At 42.8% G+C, this 25,184-nt stretch overlaps 1 protein-coding gene across 1 annotated transcript; it reads right to left on the bottom strand.

Moving 5' to 3' along the window:
* Positions 1-3,415: 3,415 nt before the first annotated feature.
* Positions 3,416-6,097, bottom strand: aqp10b (aquaporin 10b). The gene is made up of 6 exons (XM_041882813.1): positions 5,867-6,097; positions 5,004-5,130; positions 4,750-4,887; positions 4,539-4,657; positions 4,099-4,316; positions 3,416-3,888 (listed from the first exon to the last, which is right to left on the bottom strand). Exons 1-6 carry the CDS (start codon positions 5,951-5,953, stop codon positions 3,693-3,695), a joined length of 885 nt encoding a protein of 294 aa, XP_041738747.1. The 5' UTR covers positions 5,954-6,097; the 3' UTR covers positions 3,416-3,692.
* Between the last annotated feature and the right edge of the window lie 19,087 nt (positions 6,098-25,184).

Raw genomic sequence — 25,184 nt, 5'->3', positions numbered from 1 at the left:
GTCGTTTTTGAGAATTTGGCAAGTACGTTCAATTGGCCTCACAACCACAGACCATGTGTAACCACGCCAGCCCAGGACTTCTACACAAACTGTCAGAAACCGTCTCAGGGAAGCTCATCGTCTTCACCTGACTACAGTTTGGAGTCGTAACCACGTCAGTTGGCAAATGCTCACCTTCGATGGCCACTGGCTCGCTGGATGAATCGCGGTTTAAACTGTACTGGGCAGATGGCGTTGTGTGGGCGAGTGGTTTGCTGATGTTAACTTGGGGAACAGAGTGCCCCATGGTGGGGTTATGGTATGGGAGGGGGGCATAAGCTACAGACAACGAACACAATTGCATTTATCAATATCGTGTTGAGATCCTGAGGCCCATTGTCGTGCCATTCTTCCGCCGCCATCACCTCATGTTTCAGTATGATAATGCACGGCCCCATGTCGCAAGGATCTGTACACTTCCTGGAAGCTCAAAATGTCCCAGTTCTTCCATGGCCTGCATACTCACCAGACATCTCACCCATTGAGCATGTTTGGGATGCTCTGAATCGACATGTACGAAAGAGTGTTCCAGTTGCCGCCAATATCCAACAACTTTGCACAGCCATTGAAGAGTGGGACAACATTCCACAAGCCACAATCAACAGCCTGATCAACTCGCACTGCATGAGGCAAATGGTGGTAACGCCAGATACTGACTGGTTTTCAGATCCAAACCCCTACCTTTTATTTTAAGTTATGTAACCAACATCTGTATTCCCAGTCATGTGAAATCCATAGATTAGGGCCTAATGAATTTAAATTGACTGATATGAACTGTAAAATCTTTGAAATTGTTGCGTTTATATATTCGTTCAGTGTAGATTATTGTAACCCATTTTTTTCGAGTGGTCCATTGTGTCGTCAAAATTCTAGCCAGGACAAGAAGAGTTCAGAGATTTTACCAGTGGTTTACATGGGTATATGTTGCACTGTACATATTATACACTAAAAGAAAGCATTCGGGTTTTGTTACTTGTTATGAAAATGTGAATTTAAGTATAGTATTTGTACTCGTAAATGTTTTGTTTTTCAACCAATTTGAAACTAAATTGAATAGGATTTTTATGGTAGCTAGCTAGCTATATATTGCCACTCACAAATAAGCAGAGGGAGAGTGCGAGGGGTTGTATTGTGTTTTAATGTGTATGGATGTTTATCTCTTTGATATGATTGTTTTCTAACTGCAGAATCAGTGCTTGCTGTACCCCACTTTCTTTTGTATCTGTTTCAATAATCTCTTATCACGTGAAGGCCAAATTCTCTGGGGGGTTTCCTTTTTTGGGGTCACCTGATATCAAATACTGTATATGTGTATATATACAGTGCATTCAGAAAGTATTCAGACTCCTTGACTTTTTCCACATTTTGTTACATTACAGCCTTATTCTAAAATTGATTAAATACAAAAAAATCCTCATCAATCTACACACAATAACCCATAATGCCAAAGCAAAAACTGCTTTTTAGAAATGTTAGCAAATGTATAAAAAATTAAAAACAGAAATACCTTATTTACATACACTACCAGTCAAAAGTTTGGACACCTACTCACTCAAGGGTTTTTCTTTATTTTTACTATTTTCTACATTGTAGAATAATAGTGAAGACATCAAAACTATGAAATAACACATATGGAATCATGTAGTAACCAAAAAAGTGTTAAACAAATCAAAATATATTTTATATTTGAGATTCTTCAAATAGCCACCCTTTGCCTTGAAGACAGCTTTGCACACGCTTGGCATTCTCTCAACCAGCTTCACCTGGAATGCTTTTCCAACAGTCTTGAAGGAGTACCACATATGCTGAGCACTTGTTGGCTGCTTTTCCTTCAATCTGCGGTCCGACTCTTCCCAAACCATCTGAATTTGGTTGAGGTCGGGGGATTGTGGAGGCCAGGTCATCTGATGCAGCACTTCATCACTCTCCTTCTTGGTCAAATAGCCCTTACACAGCCTGGAGGTGCGTTGGGTCATTGTCCTGTTGAAAAACAAATGAATGAACAAATGAATGAATTCAAAGCCCAAACCAGATGGGATGGCGTATCGCTGCAGAATGATGTGGTAGCCATGCTGGTTAAGTGTGCCTTGAATTCTAAATAAATCACAGTGTCACCAGCAAAGCACCATCACACCACCTCCTAATGTCCATTGCTCATGTTTCTTGGCCCAAGCAAGTCTCTTCTTCTTATTGGTGTCCTTTAGTAGTGGTTTCTTTGTAGCAATTTGACCATGAAGGCCTGATTCACACAATCTCCTCTGGATAGTTGATGTTGAGATTTGTCTGTTACTTGAACTCTGTAAAGCATTTATTTGGGCTGCAATTTCTGAGGCTGGTAACGCTAATGAACTTATCCTCTGCAGCAGAGGTAACTCTGGGTCTTCCATTCCTGTGGCGTATTGGCTGACCTTCATGTCTTAAAGTAATGATGGACTGTCGTTTCTCTTTGGTTATTTGAGCTGTTCTTGCCATAATATGGACTTGGTCTTTTACCAAATAGGGCTATCTTCTGTATATCCCCCCCCCCCCCAACACAACTGATTGTCTCAAACGCATTAAGAAGGAAAGAAATTCCACAAATTAAATTTTAGGAATGCACATCTGTTAATTGAAATGCATTCCAGGTGACTACCTCATGAAGCTGGTTGAGAGAATGCCAAGAGTGTGAAAAGCTGTCATCAAGGCAAATGGTGGCTATTTGAATACTTTTTTGGTTACTACATGATTCTGTTATTTCAATGTAGAAAATAGTAAAAATAAAGAAAAACCCTTGAATGAGTAGCTGTGTCCAAACTTCTGACTGGTACTGAGTATTCAGACCCTTCACTATGAGACTTGAAATTAAGTTCAGGTGCATCCTGTTTCCATTGATCATCCTTGATGTTTCTACAACTTGATTGGAGTCCACCTGTGGTAGATTAAATTGATTGGACATGATTTGTAAATTCCTTCGACCTCATGGCTTGGTTTTTGCTCTGACATGCACTGTCAACTGTGGGACCTTATATAGACAGGTGTGTGTTTGCCTTTCCAAATCATGTCCAATCAATTGAATTTACCACAGGTGGACTTCAATCAAGTTGTAGACACATCTCAAGGATGATCAATGGAAAAACTTTTGCGTGTAGATTGATGAGAAAATTATTTTCTCCATTTTAGAACAAGGCTGTAACATAACAAAATATGGAAAAAGTCAAGGCATCTGAATATATATATATATATATATATATATATATATATATATATATATATATATATATATATAGCTAAATAATGATTGCGAGTGTGGTGTTTTTATTTTCCATCTTGATTGTGGTCTACGTGCTGAATTGCCATACATTTTTTGGTGCCGTTTCAAAATAAATGTTTAAGGGAGTACTTTGCTTTATCAAGTCTTTATTTCTGTCCAGTCATTGAAGGAACTTTATAGAACTGTTTAGGGATAGTATTAATTAATTTAGGCAAGTTTACATTATGTACAACTACAGTATTTTATACAGAAATACCTCATTCCTCTGTTCATAATCGTGACACAGACATTAAGATTACACCCTTTGCAAGACACTATAGTCCTTTAGGATATAACTGTTTAAAATCCCAAATCCCACTACTGGATCCTCCCCTTTCACATGATGGCTCCATCAAGTCCATCCTTAGGGATTAAATTTTTCTGGATGTACCAGCTCCACTGCCTGCCTGCTCTCAGTGGCCTGTCGCTGGGCTGAGGACTCCGAGATGAGCCCCTTCTCTGGATGGTGGACCTCAATGAGGAGCTCGTAGATCAATGTGCCTACCAGAGCGCCGGCACAAGTGGCCACTAAAGGCACCCACCACCAACTACGTCCCACCCTGAGAGGGAAAGAGAGAAACAGCAGGTAAGAGATGTTACTATCTGTATCAGCGTAGACTACACAAAGTAAAATTATTTGAGTTCAGCTTAAGATCCTCGTGAATAATTTCAAGATCCCCCATGTACAAATGCCTAACATATTAAAGCACTTGTTTGGTTTACTTAAACAAGGGCATTAAGAGTGTCAATATGTAGCAGAACTGACTTACCTAAACACCTCGTCCCCCCAGCCAGCGATGTATGTAAACAGTCTAGGCCCGATGTCTCTGGCTGGGTTCAGGGCATAGCCGCTGTTGGAGCCCATGGAGACTCCGATCACCAACACCACCGCCCCCACCAGCACCGGCTCCAGACCTGCAGGTGCCGGGCTGTTCCTGCCGTCCCCCAGAGCCAGGATACACACCATGAGAGCAGCCGTGCCTACCACCTGGAGGTGGTGAGCCGGTTAACTACTACAGAGCAGTGACACCATGATAAGACTAACTATGAAGGCTGAGGCGTCATTCAACCTCTCCCAAATTCTTGATCAGAATACAGCCCTTAGTAAAAGAGCTGATTGAGTCTTCCAGGTACAAATACATTTCCTATGTCTTTACATGAGTTATCCTATATTCATGTAAACCCAGAAGGGGGTTCAGGTGGTTCTGACCTGGTCAATGATGCCCCCCCACAGGCTCAGGTAGTCAGCAGGGTACGTGGAGAAGATGCCTGCTGTGGCTTTGGGACCGCTCACGGTCAGGTGACCACCACTGTATAACTGTATAGCATCTGTGAATGGAAACGCACACACACACTATCATGCTCCAGCCATAACTTTTGATTCTAGTATTCAGGATTGATATTCTACATTTTGTCCTTACCATAGTACTGCAGGGCTACGGTGGCAGCAGCCATAAAGGCCCCCAGTATCTGGAACAAGACGTAGAAAGGCAGGCGTGTCCAAGGATGCCTGCCCAGAAAGCAGAGGCTGAGAGACACTGCAGGGTTCAGGTGAGCACCTTCAAGAGAACAATACAACCATTATTTGATAATGTATCAATTATTTCATCAAGATATGGCCTCTTTCTGTCCTCTCCCTCATCCACACGTATAGATTTACACTCGTAAACTTTACCTGACACCCCACGGGAAACATAGACTCCAAAGGTGGTTCCCAGAGCGAAACCCAGATTGATTGACAGGTAGTGACCTTTACTGTTCTCAGATGTCGTTACCTGGGCAACGGAGCCACATCCAAACAGCTGCAGTCACATGACACAACAAAACAAGGCCTGTATCAGAGGAGTACCATCCCTAATGTATCATAGGCAGTGAGGGTGTAATGCACATATCCCCATTTTCTAAACTACTGCTTGAATTGAAATGTCAAATAATCTCAGAATTTACTGTCATGGATAATAAATCAGGTAACCAGGAAGGCCTATATCAAATATCAGTTGAAAGTGGTTCCCCATTGTCGTCTACTCAAACAGTAGGGAAACCTTAGAGTACCATTCAAGATTAGGCATGTTCGGCTGGTAGGCCAAGGACAGTCTTTACAGTCATCTGTTCTGATGAAGTGTATTGCTTTATGATTTTGTTGTGCGCTATAATTTTAATTGACCCTGGCAGGAGCAACAAGGCATTCATCTCAAGGCTTGGGGCATGTTCAATAGGGCAGAACGTTCATTATATTGCAAACCGAAATGTACAAACATCATTCTCTTTTCCAAATTACACACATCAATCTACTGATTTAGGAACTCCCTCCCACACCTCTCCTTCCACTCTCACTCCCTCTCGGGGGTCAAAGTCCTTGGTTAGCCATTGTGACGATCCACTAATAGCAACAAATGGGTTTTTGCAAGCACTTACAATTCGAAACAAGATCAGAGCGAGATAGGACTGGAGATTCAAATTAGAATAATAGAAAACATTGTACCTGCTTAAAATCTAAACAGAACACTTCCAACTGCCCAGAATTAGAAAGGCACTCACAATCATGATGTAGACCCCCAAACACTCAGCCAAACACTCTCTGGCAAGGCTACTCCTGATTCGAAATTTATTTAGCAGTCGGTCCATCCCTGTAGTATCCAGAGTGTTTTGGACACCAAAAAGGAAGCTTTCGAATCTATAATGTCCTCATCAGTACTACTACGTAACTTGGACAGTGAACTCTTCCTCTCCGGCTAACTATTAACAAGTTCACACAGACTGAGAAGGCTTGCACTCATACCGCAATCGTCTACGTCACTTGTTTTATGGCATGGCTGAGGTTTGTGTATGTAGAGGGGTTATCACTCTGTGGGTCGTTCCATGGATAGAGTACATTTTGCGTCCCTTTTAAGTAGGAATTGTGCAGCAATATTGAATTAAGAGCCCTTTAATATAGACCACATGGACAAATCAATAAATGTTGACATGTCCCTCGTCAAGTTGTTTCTAGGAAGACTTAAACCCACTTAACCCCAATATTTATCCAAGTTAGTTATGTTGTATTTTTTTAATCTTTTTTTTTTTGGGGGGATCAGATTTAATATTGCAACTAGATTGTGGATTCTATCAATGTAATTGTCTGCATCATTTCCAATCCCCCATATTTATTTTATAAATATATATTATTTTAAATATATACACTACCGTTCAAAAGTTTGGGGTCACTTAGAAATGTCCTTGTTTTTGAAAGAAAAGCAATTTATTTGTCCATTAAAATCAAATTGATCAGAAATACAGTGTAGACATTGTTAATGTTGTAAATGGCTATCGTAGCTGGAAATGGCTGATTTTTAATGGAATATCTACATAGGCGTACAGAGGCCCATTATCAGCAACCCTCAGTCCTGTGTTCCAATGGCACGTTGTGTTTGCTAATCCAAGTTTATCATTTTAAAAGGCTAATTGATCATTAGAAAACCCTTTTGCAATTATGTTAGCACAGCTGAAAACGGTTGTGCTGATTAAAGACGCAATAAAACTGGCCTTCTTGAGACTAGTTGAGTATCTGGAGCATCAGCAATTGTGGGTTCGATTACAGGCTCACAATGGCCAGAAACAAATAACTTTCTTCTGAAACTCGTCAGTCTATTCATGTTCTGAGAAATGAAGGCTATTCCATGCTTGAAATTGCCAAGAAACTGAATATCTCATACAACGCTGTGTACTACTCCCTTCACAGAACAGAGAAAACTGGCTCTAACCAGAATAGAAAGAGGAGTGGGAGGCCCTGGTGCACAACTGAGAAAGAGGAGTGGGAGGCCCTGGTGCACAACTGAGCAAGAGGACAAATACATTAGTGTCTAGTTTGAGAAACAAACGCCTCACAGGTCCTCAACTGGCAGCTTCATTAAATAGTACACGCAAAACATCAGTCTCAACGTCAACCGTGAAGAGTCGACTCTGGGATGCTGACCTTCTAGGCAGAGTTGCAAAGAAAAAGCCATATCTCAGACTGGCCAATAAAAATAAAAGATTAAGATGTATTCATTAACAGGTGGGTTTGTGTGTTGGTGCTGGTGTGTGTGTGCTGTGTGGTAAAAATCGTAGGGTAAAAACTAACAAAATAGCCAGGCCTTACTTAATTTGGGAGCTCCCTTAATAGCTGGATCCAGGAACCTTTAACTGCTTTCCCAAGGCACTTGCTTTAAGAAGCATTTCAAAGGGAGAGAGACAGAATCATTGATAGACCTGTTTTTAAAAACTTGGTAGCGTACATTCCATCAGTCAAAACAAACATGATAATGCCTTCCAATATGGAGAAAGTTGTTTTCATTTAAGTCTACCCTAACAATGTTACTCTATATATTCATTTCACATTTCTGTTGGATATTCACTTTCTGCTTCACACTTATTAAATATATATTATTTTAATAATAACATGTAATGCATTGGAGGGATCAATATGTATTAACTGGGCTGGCACTGTCTATCAGTCCCCTTTAGATGGCATGCTCTGTCCATAATAAGTCTCTACCTAGCACGTTAAACGGTTGAGTAGGCGAATACAGAAAATCATTGGTTCTATTTAACAGGGTATGGGGCTTATTTCAAAATGTATTTCCAGGGTGGAAGAAATCTCATAAGCGTTTATAGTTTTATTGGTTAGGGGTAATTCAAGTTCCGTACAATGCTTTAAGTCCCCTGTAGCTCAGTTGGTAGAACCCATTAAATCAAATCAAATCAAATTTTATTGGTCACATGCGCCGAATACAACAGGTGCAGACATTACAGTGAAATGCTTACTTACAGCCCTTAACCAACAGTGCATTTATTTTTAACAAAAAAAGTAAAAATAAAACAACAACAAAAAAAGTGTTGAGAAAAAAAGAGCAGAAGTAAAATAAAATAACAGTAGGGAGGCTATATATACACAGGGGGGTACCGGTGCAGAGTCAATGTGCGGGGGCACCGGCTAGTTGAAGTAATATGTACATGTGGGTAGAGTTAAAGTGACTATGCATAAATAATTAACAGAGTAGCAGCAGCGTAAAAAGGATGGGGTGGGGGGGCAGTGCAAATAGTCCGGGTAGCCATGATTAGCTGTTCAGGAGTCTTATGGCTTGGGGGTAGAAGCTGTTGAGAAGTCTTTTGGACCTAGACTTGGCACTCCGGTACCGCTTGCCGTGCGGTAGCAGGGAGAACAGTCTATGACTAGGGTGGCTGGAGTCTTTGACAATTTTGAGGGCCTTCCTCTGACACCGCCTGGTATAGAGGTCCTGGATGGCAGGAAGCTTTGCCCCAGTGATGTACTGGGCCGTACGCACTACCCTCTGTAGTGCCTTGCGGTCGGAGGCCAAGCAGTTGCCATACCAGGCGGTGATGCAACCAGTCAGGATGCTCTCGATGGTGCAGCTGTAGAATTTTTTGAGGATCTGAGGACCCATGCCAAATCTTTTCAGTCTCCTGAGGGGGAATAGGGTTTGTCGTGCCCTCTTCACGACTGTCTTGGTGTGTTTGGACCATGATAGTTCGTTGGTGATGTGGACACCAAGGAACTTGAAGCTCTCAACCTGTTCCACTACAGCCCCGTCGATGAGAATGGGGGCGTGCTCAGTCCTCTTTTTTTTCCTGTAGTCCACAATCATCTCCTTTGTCTTGGTCACGTTGAGGGAGAGGTTGTTGTCCTGGCACCACACGGCCAGGTCTCTGACCTCCTCCCTATAGGCTGTCTCATCGTTGTGTTACATCACAAATTCCTCCTCTACACCAGTGTTCTATTCATACAGGGGATTAAATATTCACTCCAGTGTTCTATTTAACAGCATATTCGGGAATAATACTCTCTTCTTTCATATCTCCATACAGAATCCCTTTGTAACGTTATAAATCATTAGGTTTTCACCTCCACACCGATCACAGCGCAGCAGCCCGAGAGGTACACAAATCTTTCAATGCTTCTCCTTTCAGTGCTCACTACCTGTAGATCGATGGCCGGTGGTGGACAGAACCCCAAGATAAGGTTATAGATCTAAAAACTCAGCTCACACAGAACTGGTTGGGGTATTCATTATTTTCCCTATATAACTATACTTAGGTATTCACACCCACACCACTCCATGTGCATCTATACACCATATGTATCTTAAACGGTTCTAGCCTCCCAGAGACAGTGGTCCCAGACCACATAGACAATTCAGAAATGCCTATAGACCGCTACTTCCTATACATATATAACAACACTGTGTTCAATGACACCACGTGCTATTATTAGTAGTCCCCGACTACGATGGGCAGTGGTGGACAGAACCCCTAGATAACGTTATAGATGGAAAAACTCACACAGAACTGGAAAACTCAGCTCACATTCACACTGGAGCTAGTCCCCTGACAGCTCTCATTCACTCAGTACGTTATAGCTAAATTTCTATCTCTTATTATCCAAATTTCAATCAGCTTATTATCCATATTTCAATCTTGTTATCCAAATTTCAAATCCGTTTAATATCCAAATTCCAATCTTAATATTAATAATTTCAATACATTTATTATCCAAATTTCAAATCAGTCATATGTCATATCTCACAATCACACAACTTTCACATCCACATTCACTTAGTACTATTCCCAAACACACTCGGTAATCTCCCTTATTACCCCATGTGCATCTTCAACGATTCTCTTGTCGTTACTTGCTATGCACCATATGTATCTTAAATGGTTCTCTTGCCGCTAATTCCTATTCATATAAATAACACCCAGTATTCAAAAACACCTTGTGTTATTTGTAGTGGCTGCAGACCACGTAGACACTTCTCCTATAAATGCCTACAGACAGCTGTCAGCGGGGCTTTCCATGGTTACACCCTTGCTCTAGTCTTCTCATAAAACTAGTGAATAGCCTTTTCTCTATAAGACTATGGGTACCTTTTTATGCGTTACTCGCCTTGATTTGATTTTTTATCATTTATTTTAATTTTTATACAGTTTCATTTAAATTGACTTACTGAAATCAGTTGCCGTCCCTCAATTGTTCGCGGATGATCTGTCTTCTCCTGGGCAGTTCACAGTAAGGGTCTGGTCTGAGTGGGTCTCGTCGTCTTTTGGTCAGACAGGAATTTCCCTCACACTTCATAGAATGCGCCACCGGTTTTCCTCGCAGACCCCCACTGGAATGCTCCGCAGGCAGAATCAAATCATCCTGTTCATTGACGCCAAATTGTCGTGGAAATTCTACACAGGGACACTCAAAGTCAATCTTAAAAGAATCATCGTTTATTATCAGTTAACTGGAGAGGATCCAACAAACTTGCACCATAGTGAACGTCTGTCAGGAGCTCTCACAGGGCAGTCCCGTTAGATATTTGATACACTGCCGATTTTGCAGGTTTTCCTACTTACAAAGCATGTAGAGGTCTGTCATTTTTATCATAGGTACACTTCAACTGTGAGAGACGGAATCTAAAACAAAAATCCAGAAAATCACATTGTATGATTTTTAAGTAATTAATTTGCATTTTATTGCATGACATAAGTATTTGATCACCTACCAACCAGTAAGAATTCCGGCTCTCACAGACCTGTTAGTTTTTCTTTAAGAAGCCCTCCTGTTCTCCACTCATTACCTGTATTAACTGCACCTGTTTGAACTCGTTACCTGTGTAAAAGACACCTGTCCACACACTCAATCAAACAGACTCCAACCTCTCCACAATGGCCAAGACCAGAGAGCTGTGTAAGGACATCAGGGATAAAATTGTAGACCTGCACAAGGCTGGGATGGGCTACAGGACAATAGAAAAGCAGCTTGGTGAGAAGGCAACAACTATTGGCGCAATTATTAGAAAATGGAAGAAGTTCAAGATGACGGTCAATCACCCTCGGTCTGGGGCTCCATGCAAGATCTCACCTCGTGGGGCATCAATGATCATGAGGAAGGTGAGGGATCAGCCCAGAACTACACGGCAGGACCTGGTCAATGACCTGAAGAGAGCTGGGACCACAGTCTCAAAGAAAACCATTAGTAACACACTACACCGTCATGGATTAAAATCCTGCAGCGCTCGCAAGGTCCTCCTGCTCAAGCCAGCGCATGTCCAGGCCCGTCTGAAGTTTGCCAATGACCATCTGGATGATCCAGAGGAGGAATGGGAGAAGGTCATGTGGTCTGATGAGACAAAAATAGAGCTTTTTGGTCTAAACTCCACTCGCCGTGTTTGGAGGACGAAGAAGGATGAGTACAACCCCAAGAACACCATCCCAACCGTGAAGCATGGAGGTGGAAACATCATTCTTTGGGGATGCTTTTCTGCAAAGGGGACAGGACGACTGCACCGTATTGAGGGGAGGATGGATGGGGCCATGTATCGCGAGATCTTGGCCAACAACCTCCTTCCCTCAGTAAGAGCATTGAAGATGGGTCGTGGCTGGGTCTTCCAGCATGACAATGACCCGAAACACACAGCCAGGGCAACTAAGGAGTGGCTCCGTAAGAAGCATCTCAAGGTCCTGGAGTGGCCTAGCCAGTCTCCAGACCTGAACCCAATAGAACATCTTTGGAGGGAGCTGAAAGTCCGTATTGCCCAGTGACAGCCCCGAAACCTGAAGGATCTGGAGAAGGTCTGTATGGAGGAGTGGGCCAAAATCCATGCTGAAGTGTGTGCAAACCTGGTCAAGACCTACAGGAAACGTATGATCTCTGTAATTGCAAACAAAGGTTTCTGTACCAAATATTAAGTTCTGCTTTTCTGATGTATCAAATACTGCAATAAAATGCATATGAATTACTTAAAAATCATACAATGTGATTTTCTGGATTTTTGTTTTAGATTCCGTCTCTCACAGTTGAAGTGTACCTATGATACATTACAGGTACATGCTTTGTAAGTAGGAAAACCTGCAAAATCGGCAGTGTATCAAATACTTCCCACTGTATATCCTGCCAATGGGACATTAAAAACTAATATCTTATGTTTCACTGAGTCGTCGCTGAACGAAGACTGCTGGCGGGTTATACACTGTATAGGCAGGATAGAACAGCAGCCTCTGATGTTGTAAACAGCTGGTGCACGATATCTAAGGAAGTCTCGAGGTTTTGCTCGCCTGAGGTAGAGTATCTCATGATAACCTGTAGACCCCACTACCTACCAAGAGAGTTTTCATCTATATTCTTCGTAGCTGTCTATTTACCACCACAAACCGATGCTGGCACTAAGCCCGCACTCAATGAACTGTATACGGCCATAAGCAAACAGGAAAATGCTCATCCAGAGGTGGCGCTCCTAGTGGCCGGGGACTTTAATGCAGGGAAATTTAAATCCGTTTTACCTCATTTCTACCAGCATGTTAAATGTGCAACCAGAGGAAAAAAACTCTAGACCACCTTTACTCCTGATTCCTGCTTACAAGCAAAAACTAAAGCAGGAAGCACCAGTGACTCAGTCAATAAAAAAGTGGTCAGATGAAGCAGATGCTAAGCTACAGGACTGTTTTGCTAGCACAGACTGGAATATGTTCCGGGATTCTTCCGATGGCATTGAGGAGCACACAACATCAGTCACTGGCTTCATCAATAAGTGCATCGATGACGTCGTCCCCACAGTGACTGTACGTACATACCCCAAACAGAAGCCATGGATTACAGGCAACATCTGCACTGAGCTAAAGGGTAGAGCTGCCGCTTTCAAGGAGCGGGACTCTAACCCGGACTCTTATAAGAAATCCCGCTATGCCCTCTGACGAACCATCAAACAGGCAAAGCGTCAATACAGGACTAAGATTGAATCGTACTACACCGGCTCGACTCTCGTCGGATGTGGCAGGGCTTGCAAACTATTACAGACTACAAAAGGGAAGCACAGCCACTAGCTGCCCAGTGACACAAGCCTACCAGATGAGCTAAATTACTTCTATGCTCGCTTCGAGCAAGTAACACTGAAACATGCATGAGAGCATCAGCTGTTCCGGACGACTGTGTGATCATGCTCTCCGTTGCCGATGTGAGTAAGACCTTCAAACAGGCCGCAGGGCCAGACGGATTACCAGGACGTGTACTCCGAGCATGCGCTTCACTGACATTAACAACCTCTCCCTGTCGGAGTCTGTAATACCAACATGTTTCAAGCAGACCACCATAGTCCCTGTGCCCAAGAACACTAAGTTAACCTGCCAAAATGACTACCGACCCGTAGCACTCACGTCTGTAGCCATGAAGTGCTTTGAAAGGCTGGTCATGGCTCACATCAACACCTTTATCCCATAAACCCTAGACCCACTCCAATTTGCATACCGCCCCAACAGATCTACAGATGATGCAATGTCTATTGCACTCCACACTGCCCTTTCACACCTGGACAAAAGAAACACCTATGTGAGAATGCTTTTCATTGACTACAGCTCAGCATTCAACACCATAGTGCCCTCAAAGCTCACTGCCTTGTATGGCAAATGCTCATCCTACGACCGCAAGGCACTACAGAGGGTAGTGCGTACGGCCCAGTACATCACTGGGGCCAAGCTTCCTGCCATCCAGGACCTCTAAACCAGGCGGTGTCAGAAGTCGGCCCTAAAAATTGTCAAAGGCTCCAGCCACCCTAGTCATAGACTGTTCTCTCTGCTACCGCACGGCAAGCGGTACCGGAGCGCCAAGTCTAGGTCCAAGAGGCTTCTAAACAGCTTCTACCCCCAAGCCATAAGACTCCTGAACATCTAATCAAATGGCTACCCAGACTACCCGCACATTGATTCGGTACTGGTACCCCCTGTATATAGCCTAGCTATTGTTATTTTTACTGCTGCTCTTTAATTATTTGTTACTTTTATTTCATATTATTTTATATTGTATTTTTTTGTGTGTTTTTTTTTGTTATTCCTTAAAACTGCATTGTTGGTTAAGGGCTTGTAAGTAAGCATTTCACTGTAAGGTCTACACCTGTTGTATTCGGTGCATGTGACAAATAACATTTGATTTTAAGTAATGGCGGTGGATGAATGGCACGACAATGGGCCTCAGGATCTTGTCACGGTATCTCTGTGCATTCAAGTTGCCATCGATAAAATGCAATTGTGTTCGTTGTCCGTAGCTTATGCCTGCCCGTCCAATAACCCCACCGCCACCATGGGCACTCCGTTCACAACGTTGACATCAGCAAACCGCTCGCCCACACAACGCCATTCATGCTGTCTTACATCTGCCCGGTACAGTTGAAACCGGGATTAGTCCGTGAAGAGCACACTTCTCCAGCCTGTCAGTGGCCATCGAAAGTGAGCATTTGCCACTGAAGTCAGTTACGACGCAGAACTGTAGTCAGGTCAAGACCCTGGTGAAGACGATGAGCACGCAGATGATCTTTCCTGAGACGGTTTCTGACAGTTTGTGCAGACATTATTTAGTTGTGCAAACCCAGTCTGGGTGGCTGGTCTCAGACGATCCCACAGGTGAAGAAGCCGGATGTGGAAGTCCTGGTCTGGCGTGGTTATACGTGGTCTGCGGTTGTGAGGCCAGTTGGACGTACTGCCAAATTCTCTAAAATGACATTGGAGGCGGCTTATGTTACAGAAATTAACATTAAATTCTCTGGCAACAGCTCTGGTGGACATTCCTGCAGTCAGCATGCCAATTGCATTCTCCCGCAATAGTTTAGACATCTATGGCATTGTGTTGTGTGATAAAACTGCACATTTTAGAGTGACCTTTTATTGTCCCCAGCACAAGGTGCACCTGTGTAATGACCATGCTGTTTAATCAGCTTCTTGATATGCCACACCGGTCAGCTGGATGGATTATCTTGGCAAAGGAGAAATGCTCACTAACAGGGATGTAAACAAATTTGTGCACAGAATTTGAGAAATAAGCTTTTTGTGAATTTGAAACATTTCTAGGATCTATTATTTCAGCTCATTAAACATGGGACGTGATATGTTTAGTTTATATTTTTCTTCAGTATAGTTAGCTAGCCAAGTGGCTAATTTAGCTAGCTAGCTAGTAACTGACAGCTGTTCTTGCTTTAGTTTCTGCGATCCAGCCTGAGGCAAGCTGTCTTTAGGTATCTCACCCTCGGCCCTCCCCACGAGTGGCCTCCAGGTACCATAATAAATCAACGAAATAGATCCAAATTCACTCATTTAAATCAATCGTTTGATGTAAAACTTGGCTACTTCATGCTGAACTACAGTCGAAGGACGACATCAACATTGCCGTAAAGCGCTAGACGTTTCCCTGAAAAATGACACAATAAGACAGTTTTGAAACACACCCAGTAGTTTACTGTAATGCATGGCTTACTGTGCAGATATTTTTTGTACCTAGATTTTCACTTCAAGAGAACCAGCAGCAGCACTGTTGTGAGTGATTGGCCTTTGTCCCCTCAAAATGATGCGTAGCAAAAAAAAAAATATTCAGGCCAATACAATTAATTTATCTAACAAATTAGATATGCTTTGAATTTCAAGTGCAACAGGCTAGTCAGTCTATTGTCAATACATTCTATCAATGCACAAATTTGACTCATCAATGAAATATGACTCTTGAAGAAATGTTACTTTTAGCTCACCAACATGTATGCACCAAGTAGGGCTGTAGCGGTCATTACATTTTGTCAGCCGGTGATTGTCAAGCAAATAATTGCCGGTCGTTAATTACTATAAACACATTTACCATCTCCTGGCTTCCACACATAGACTACAAGTCTAATTGCAGACCTTTGGAACATTACATTTTAAAAAGTCTAATAAATCCATGTAATATAGCCTACAGCATCACAATAAATCAATTATTTTAGACAGGTCTAAATTACATATAAATCATATAAAACATTATATGAATAAAATGTAGTCTATTTCAGAATAGAATACTCTGAGTTGCCCTTATGTTAGGCCCTGATTTGGCTATTCCATATGGCTGTGGGCTACACTAGTTCATTTAGCAGACAAGATTTGCTTAGGATTTCGTTGCATTATTTTATATTATTTAGAATTCAATTGAACATAGCTGAATAAAATAGAAAGGATATTTTCTCAAAACTATTTGAGGAAGTGCACACGTGGCTATTCTGTGTTGATTGGTTAACAAAGAAACAGATCCTCCTACAGTGGGGAAAAAAAGTATTTAGTCAGCCACCAATTGTGCATGTTCTCCCACTTAAAAAGATGAGAGAGGCCTGTAATTTTCATCACAGGTACACGTCAACTATGACAGACAAAATGAGGAAACAAAATCCAGAAAATCACATTGTAGGATTTTTTATGAATTTATTTGCAAATTATGGTGGAAAATAAGTATTTGGTCAATAACAAAAGTTTCTCAATACTTTGTTATATACCCTTTGTTGGCAATGACACAGGTCAAACGTTTTCTGTAAGTCTTCACAAGGTTTTCACACACTGTTGCTGGTATTTTGGCCCATTCCTCCATGCAGATCTCCTCTAGAGCAGTGATGTTTTGGGGCTGTCGCTGGACCTTGAAATGCTTCTTACGAAGCCACTCCTTTGTTGCCCGGGCGGTGTGTTTGGGATCATTGTCATGCTGAAAGACCCAGCCACGTTTCATCTTCAATGCCCTTGCTGATGGAAGGAGGTTTTCACTCACGATACATGGCCCCATTCATTCTTTCCTTTACACGGATCAGTCGTCCTGGTCCCTTTGCAGAAAAACAGCCCCAAAGCATGATGTTTCCACCCCCATGCTTCACAGTAGGTATGGTGTTCTTTGGATGCAACTCAGCATTCTTTGTCCTCCAAACACGACGAGTTGAGTTTTTACCAAAAAGTCGAGGGAGATTATCAGTGGTCTTGTATGTCTTCCATTTCATAATAATTGCTCCCACAGTTGATTTCTTCAAACCAAGCAGCTTACCTATTGCAGATTCAGTCTTCCCAGCCTGGTGCAGGTCTACAATTTTGTTTCTGGTGTCCTTTGACAGCTCTTTGGTCTTGGCCATAGTGGAGTTTGGAGTATGACTGTTTGAGGTTGTGGACAGGTGTCTTTTATACTGATAACAAGTTCAAACAGGTGCCATTAATACAGGTAACGAGTGGAGGACAGGGGAGCCTCTTAAAGAAGAAGTTACAGGTCTGTGAGAGCCAGAAATCTTGCTTGTTTGTAGGTGACCAAATACTTATTTTCCACCATAATTTGCAAATAAATTCATAAAAAATCCTACAATGTGATTTTCTGGAAAAAACATTCTCAATTTGTCTGTCATAGTTGACGTGTATGATGAAAATTACAGATTTTTTTTTTTATCCACAGAGGGTTCTCCCCAACAAACTGGCAAAGTACACAGACTTACTAGAGAACCACAGAAAGCGTAAGTCCTCCTCTTCCAGTGATACTCTTGTGAAAAATGCAAAAATCACAGCCTTCGCTGCCCCAGGACGGGTAACACAAGCAACGCTTGACAAGCTGGTGCTAAATTTTGTATGTGAGGCCAACCAACCATTTTCTGTGGTTGAGACGCCATCCTTCAAGACTTTGATAGAAACCTTGCAACCTCAAACAGTAATGACAAGGAAAACGTTATGCACAAGAATACAAGAAGCTGCAAAACACAAGAAGAGCATAATCATCAAAAAGCTGAGTGCTGTGAACTATGTTGCTACCACAACAGACTGCTGGTCTGCCAGACAACGTAGCTACTTAGGTGTCACCTGTCACTGGATAGACAACACCTCACTGGAGAGGCACTCCGCTGCATTGGCTTGTAGACCTGTCAAAGGCTCGCACACGTTTGATGTCCGTGCTGCTGCATTAGAGGAAATACATTCTGAGTACCACATCAGGGAAAAAGTGACCAGGGCGACAACAGACAGTGGCTCAAACTTCCTGAAGGCCTTTCGATTATATGGTGAGGAGAAAAGGGAGGAAGCCATCAATGTACAAGAGGAGAGTGACTCCACCCTTGATGATGCAACAGAAGATCAGAGTGAGTCAGAGGTGGAGTGTCAAGATGTGTCTGCTATTCTGGATGACAACACAGGCCTTGAGTACCAACTTCCAAGGCACCAAAAGTGTGCATGCCATCTCCTCAATCTTATATCCACAGTTGATGCCACTGCTGCAGGAGGAGCTGCAAACGAAACCTACAAGAGGCTGTCTCGGTCTGCTTTTGCAAAATGTCATGCTCTTTGGAATAAAACCAGCAGGTCAACCATGGCTCATGAAACAGTGGAACGTGAATGCAAGCTGCTGTTTCTCCGACCCAATCAGACACGCTGGAGCTCCCTGTTCCTCGCTGTAGAAAGGATTGTGCGCATTCACCGAGAGCAAGGAGAACAAGCAATTCGCAATGTCTGCACAGCATTAAAGATAAAGATGTAAGTTGACAAAATTTATATTTTGTTTTAAAAGAATAATAAAAATAAATAAGCCTTGCTGATTAATGGGTGAATCCACTTGTCTCAAGTAACTAAGTTTTCTTTGCATGGTGGTGTGACAATTGTGGATGACTTGAATGAAATAATTTAACTAATTTATTTTATTTTTATTTATTTGTGTATTTAACATGTACAATGCATAATAAAGACATTGTACCAGAAATAGCTATAAGTAATTTTTTTATCGTTACATCTTTTATAGGTTCAATCCAGCTGAAATTGGGTTTTTGGTCGAGTATGCTGCTGTGATGAAGCCTGTTGCCATGGTCCTTAATATCCTCCAAGGGGAATCATCTGTGCATATGGGCCTCCTGCTGCCAACACCTTACCAGTTGCGGGACAAGCTGAAGAGGTTGGAGTCAACTTGCAAAATGTGTACACCTCTTGTTCACGCCCTACAGCAAGGGATCCAGAAACGTTTTGGAGACGTCATGAAAGAGCCTGAGCTGATTGCAGCAGCAATACTCCTACCAAGATTCAGAACATCCTGGACCACAGAGAACATCTTAAATGCTGGTAAATATACTTGTTTATCAATTCAAATGTGAACCAGTAGACATTGACCTATATAACTCTGTATAATATTACTGTAATTTAGGATTATAGTGTGTCAGTGGAAACCACAGGGTGGCAATATAGTTAGAAGCTCAGGTAGCTTTTAATGTCAAACGTCAGCAGCTTGACAGCCTATACAGTAGAAGGGTAAGAATAATGTGCAGACTTAATTCGTTTGAAAAAATGATTTATCTTGCCCTAAAACCCACAGGCCTTGACTACATCAGAAATCACCTCAACACCGACTTGGATGATGTCACCAGCACAAACAGCGGCCTCTCTGATGAAGACGACTTCTTTGCATCCATGGAGTTGGGAAAATCACAAGTAGGAGAGCTGGAGAGGTACCTTTCATGTCTGTCCCCTGCAGGTATGGATCTACTCCACACCTTTCCTCGCATCAAGAAGCTGTCACTCAAAGTCAACACAGGTCTTCCTGCATCTGCAGCCTGTGAGAGACTTTTCAGTCATGCAGGACTCCTGTTCACTGCTAAACGATCACAGCTTCACAGCAAGAACCTTGAGAGCCAGCTACTGTTGAAGCTTAATAGTGACATCACTGAGCGATTTGGTGAAATAGTTTGTTTCTGCATGTTTTGACACACACACACAAACTCCCAGTGGGGCCTTCAATATAAAAGGGTTTTCATGTTACTGTGCCAAAGAGTTCCTGGAGTGTTGACTGAAGTCAAACAGTCAAAGGGCCAGTGTCAGCCTAAAGGTTAGAATATTGCCAAATCTGTTGTCTGCCTGTGGGAGTCTAGATGGGGGAAGCTGCTCCTCTCTCAGCTGCTTTTGAGCAAAGCGTTTAATCCCCTTAACTGTGTAATGGTTGTGCTAGAGAGCACAGAGCTATTAATGTATAACTCCATTGTAAAGACACATCATACATGCTTTATGCTGCTTATCTTGGGGGGGTGGGGACAAGTGTGACTTTTTTTTTGCTGACTTTTCTTGTTAGATATTGGAGCTGGAAGTAAACATAATGCCCCATCTACAACTACATCACTCTCCTCTGATGCCTTTTAGAGAACATGCATTCAGCTTAATTTGTGTTCTGGGATACTAGGCCTGCAATATTGTTTTATTTGGCCATCTATCATGGACTGGTGCTTTTTCAGTTGATGTGTATTGCTGCTCTTTTCCTCTGCTCAGTGAGATGTGCAGTGTGGCCTAATCACAGATCAGAGTATTAATTTCTAGGCACACAGAAAAAGGGATGTTGCTTGCCATGCAATACAAAGGTACTGAGTAGGCCTAATCAACACCTATTGATTATTTTATGTTGACCGCTTCCTTCTGGTGTGCAGTTTTCTGTTCAGCATGCCTGGTATGAAATGTTTGTGTGTTTCCTTCTGTTGTTGGGAAACCTCCCGAGTGGCGCAGTGGTCTAAGGCACTGCATCGCAGTGCTAGCTGTGCCACTAGAGATCCTGGTTCGAATCCAGTCTCTGTTGTAGCCGGCTGCAACCGGGAGACCAATGGGGCGGCGCACAAGTCGTCCAGGGTAGGGGAGGGAATGGCCGGCAGGGAGGTAGCTCAGTTGGTAGAGCATGGTGTTTGCAACGCCAGGGTTGTGGGTTCGATTTCCACGGGGGGCCAGTATGAAGAAAAAAATAGAATAATGTATGCACTAACTGTAAGTCGCTCTGGATAAGAGCGTCTGCTAAATAATGTAAATGTAAATGTTGTTCTGTCACTGTGGAGACACACACATACACAGTTTATGGGCTGCCTCATTCTAGTTCTGCCTGGTAAAAAAAGTATAAACGTTTGGAAATTTGTGTTACTTGTGCTTATTTATTATTATTATTTTATTTGATAAGTACTTGAATTTACCTGAATTATTTTAATTTAAGCTATTTTGTAATTCATTTTCATTTATTTAATTAATTGGATGAACTATAATTTGCCTAAAGATGATTATTTTGTATTTTTGTCTGTCTGATTGTTGTCTTGTGTTAAAAAATAAACTCAAGTAACTCAACAGTTACTCAGTACTTGAGTAGTTTTTTCACCAAGTACTTTTTTACTCTTACTCAAGTAATTATTTGGATGACTACTTTTTACTTTTACTTGAGTCATATTATTCTGAATTAACAGTATTTTTACTTGAGTACAATTTTTGGCTACTCTACCCACCTCTGTATGTATATAAGCCAAGCTTACCTCCCACCAGAGAGACACAACCTCAACCTCTGACTCTGAATGCATCCAACCATGCTGAATACAGCAACGCATGCGCGGAGCCTTCCTGATTTGGCCATGCGACTTTGACTATTGTAGATAATCCATTTGGATTGATGCCTTTTATTTCAACGCCTCAGGCAAGTAAAACGTGCAATACGTAGCTTTTAGGTTAGTTAACAACATACATGGTGAGAAATGTAGACGTGCGCGTATATAATAATAATATGCCATTTAGCAGACGCTTTTATCCAAAGTGACTTACAGTCATGTGCGTATACATGTTTACGTAGGCCTATGGGTGGTCCCAGGGATGGAACCCACTACCCTGGCGTTACAAGCGCCATGCTCTACCAATTGAGCTACAGAGGACCACGTATAAATAGATCAATTGTGCCTTTTTGATGGAAATATTGAGGTGGGATTTTGGAGATCAGGTCATAATTTACGCGCGCTCTCTGCAAATAAGGCGGGCCAGCTGGATGTCCTAGGGCACGATATGCACCCTCTTTGCGTGGATGGCACACAGTTTGGTGTCCTCGAACAGACCGACCAGGTAAGCCTCGCTGGCCTCCTGCAGGGCCATCACCGCGGAGCTCTGGAAGCGCAGGTCGGTCTTGAAGAACAGGGCGATTTTTCTCCCCAGGCGCTGGAAGGGCACATTGCGGATGAGCTGCTCAGTGGAGCTTTGGTAACGACGGATCTCTCTGAGACACGGTGCCGGGCCTGTAACTGGGAGGCTCTCCTGCGCGCAGCCTTGGCGGCGAGCTGCATCCTGTAGGCTTTGCCACGGGTGGATTTGCGAGCGGTTTGCTTGGTTCTGGCCATGGCGCTAGCTTCCTTCTTAGACAGTCGGAGTATAGCCTCGAAATGCCCATGTGAAATGTATAAAGCCGGCAGTGGCATCTGCTGATTGGACACCATCTCCCCACCACCCCGATTGGCCCGTTGCGGAGGCCTCCTCTGTCGGCTATCGGAAGGGATGCTTTGCTTCTGTAACAGGTCAAAGAATTACAGATTTTTGCAACCGTTCATTTTCTATTTTTTATTTTATTTTGTGAGTTGATTTCACCAAAATATTGTATTGTTCAGCATTTCGTGTAGTCTACAGATATTGGGAGAGTTAGTTGTGTAAGTGCGCCCTCTAGAGTTGGTTATATGCGGAGGGATGTTGTGCTTTTCTCAGTCTGCATTGTATTCGGCTGGGAGAGGTACGTGTTCACTTCGGCGTGACATAAACTTGATATACCTGTTAAAACTAAAACGTTTCAGTGCACATAGTAACTTGTATGTATATTATATGATGAGTGTACGTACATTTAATCAAGCTGTGTCGTGAATATAGCCATTTTTGAGAGTTGAGAAATTGCTAACTTAGCTAACCTCGTGTTCTGTTTAGCTGTAAGTTAGCAATCATCATTCTATCCTCTTGTGACGAAGCTCACGTTGTTCTTTTATGTTAGGCGGATTCTGGTCGAGGGTAGAGTGTTGAACATTTTCTCTCTTTGATGTTGAACAGGTATGTATTCCCTATATCAGGTTAAAAATGTGTTCATTTAAAATGTTTTCATGTATTGATTAGTGTTTAATGGCACTGAAAAGCTCAAATGTGAAGGATTACATGTTGCTTCGTGCATATTACTGTATGTATTACCTGTTTGAAAGATGGTTTATGTCATGTTGCACAGTATTAATATAAAGGCTAAAAGCTCAGAGTTTTTGGCAGAGATAACATGAATATGACACATACATAAGATATACACCAGATGCAATGTTTATTTTCCAATGAAGTTGTATTTTATTCCTTGTATTTTTGAATGTGATTATACTTAGTCTGCATTGTATTCGGCTGGGAGAGGCGGATTCTGGTCGAGGGTAGAGTGTTGAACATTTTCTCTCTTTGATGTTGAACAGATTGAGAGAGTTGTACACAATAAAGTGCCTTCAAGTACGCCAGTGTGTTGTCTTCAGTGCACCGGAACACAACGCAGTAGTCGGCAACGAGCAGACGAGCCGGCTACATTGGTGCCGTGACCCGGATATCTTCGCTTCAGATCATCGCCAGGGTGATCGCCGGTGGTTGCTGTGACAAGTAGGAACCTCTTCGGAACGTTGACAAGTAGAAGGGCAAACATTAATGTGTAAATTGTAGCTCTTAATTGCTTACCTCAGCTACTTCTATCATTGTACAATTTTTTTTTCATATTCACATGTTTTGGTGATTCACATATCATTACCATAGTCTATTACAACTTTCTATTTAAAAAAAAATAAAAAAATGGCTGATGGCAAGGATGCGCAGACACCATTTAGTGTTGGAGATGCTGCAGGGGTAAGCCTGGGGAGGGGCAGGTTTATGAGTATGGTGGAGAGCACGCCGGTTAGGGGGTGCTGGTATACTAGGCAGACCTGTACTCTCGTCCCACACGCTTACGCACTGATGAATATTCCCCCGCACCACACATGCGTAGCTTAGGAGATGCTCCAGACATTGCAAGCAGCGTTAGTTCAGTGGGCTGTCCTGCATTTTCATACACTCACACCCAAACAGATGAACACTCTCCACGTCAGCCAGTGTCTAGTTCACATGTGAGTTCTGCAGACCTAGGGAGTCTCATCACACAGTTAGCTCATGAAATAGGAGAGAACATTGCTAGCCAATTACAGAGATCTGTTGGTAGTGCAGATAACCAAACCACTCCTACGCCTAGCCTGAACTTAGGATATGGACAGTCTGATTTGAACATGACAGGAGTAAAGTTAGTCATGAAGACAGATGTCAAAGAGCCGCCGTACTTCAGGGGTGATGGAACAGACAAACACACAGTGCATGAGTGGGAAGAGATTATGAGCGTTTACCTGAATAAGAGGGGTGTACACCCGCAAGAGCACTCCCAGGAGATAATGTCAAGACTAATGGGAAGGGCTAGAGACATTGTTAAAGTTACCCTGCGCAGTATGCCATCGCTGCAGCCAGCTGAGAACTCCAAGCTCGTCTTTGATATTCTGAAACAACATTTCAGTGAGTTAACCTACTCCTCTATGCCTTTAGCAGATTTCTATAACACACTTCCTCTGGCTGGAGAAAGTCCCATGGACTATTGGATACGCTTGAACAAGGCTGTGGATGTCGCAGATGAGTGTCTGAGAAGGCAGGGGCGAAACATTGAGGACCCCTCTCACGAAGTCACAATGATGCTGGTGAAACACTGTCCCGACCCCGCTCTTACAAGTGTCCTAAAGTGCAAAACAGCTGAAAAGTGGACAGCAAATGAGATTCATGAACACCTCGTTGAACATCAGAGAGAGGCTAGAACAATGTGTCAAGCCAAATCTTATCGGCCAAAGAACATTGGTGCACATGCTCAGGCATTAACCACAGAGACAGTCGCTGCTGAAAACCCAACAGACCTTACTGGTTACCCAAAGGCAATGGGGCTTCCATCCTCTCCTCAGACAGAGAGCATCTGCATGCAGTCTCTCATTGGCTTGCTGGACCGTGTGCTAGAGCAGACGGCACACACAACAGCAGTCGTGCCACCAAGCAGGGGGCCAGCAGCCATTGTTCAGAGTAGATGTAAAGTCTGTCAGTCTGCCGAACATTCAACTACTGCACACTGTAGACAGGCGAACCTCTGTATGGGCTGTTACAAGCCCGGCCACTGGAAGAGAGAATGCCAACAGCGCCGGCCAAGAATTAACGCTCAGCCACAGTTAGCGCACACACCACCTAACTCTGAGCAAGTTGGAGCCAGTTTAAACTAGAT

Source organism: Coregonus clupeaformis, chromosome 8 (genome assembly GCF_020615455.1).
Source record: "Coregonus clupeaformis isolate EN_2021a chromosome 8, ASM2061545v1, whole genome shotgun sequence".
Taxonomy (NCBI): domain Eukaryota; kingdom Metazoa; phylum Chordata; class Actinopteri; order Salmoniformes; family Salmonidae; genus Coregonus; species Coregonus clupeaformis.
The sequence above is the reverse complement of the archived record's forward strand: the minus strand, read 5'-3'. Positions and strand labels throughout refer to the sequence as shown.

Excerpts from the sequence above, each read along its gene's own strand:
- aqp10b (XM_041882813.1), bottom strand. The coding sequence starts at position 5,953 with ATGGACCGACTGCTAAATAAATTTCGAATCAGGAGTAGCCTTGCCAGA. Across the intron at positions 4,658-4,749 it reads CGTAGCCCTGCAGTACTATG|ATGCTATACAGTTATACAGT; the intron begins GTAAGGACAAAA and ends TTCCATTCACAG. Across the intron at positions 3,889-4,098 it reads TGGGGGGACGAGGTGTTTAG|GGTGGGACGTAGTTGGTGGT; the intron begins GTAAGTCAGTTC and ends TTTCCCTCTCAG.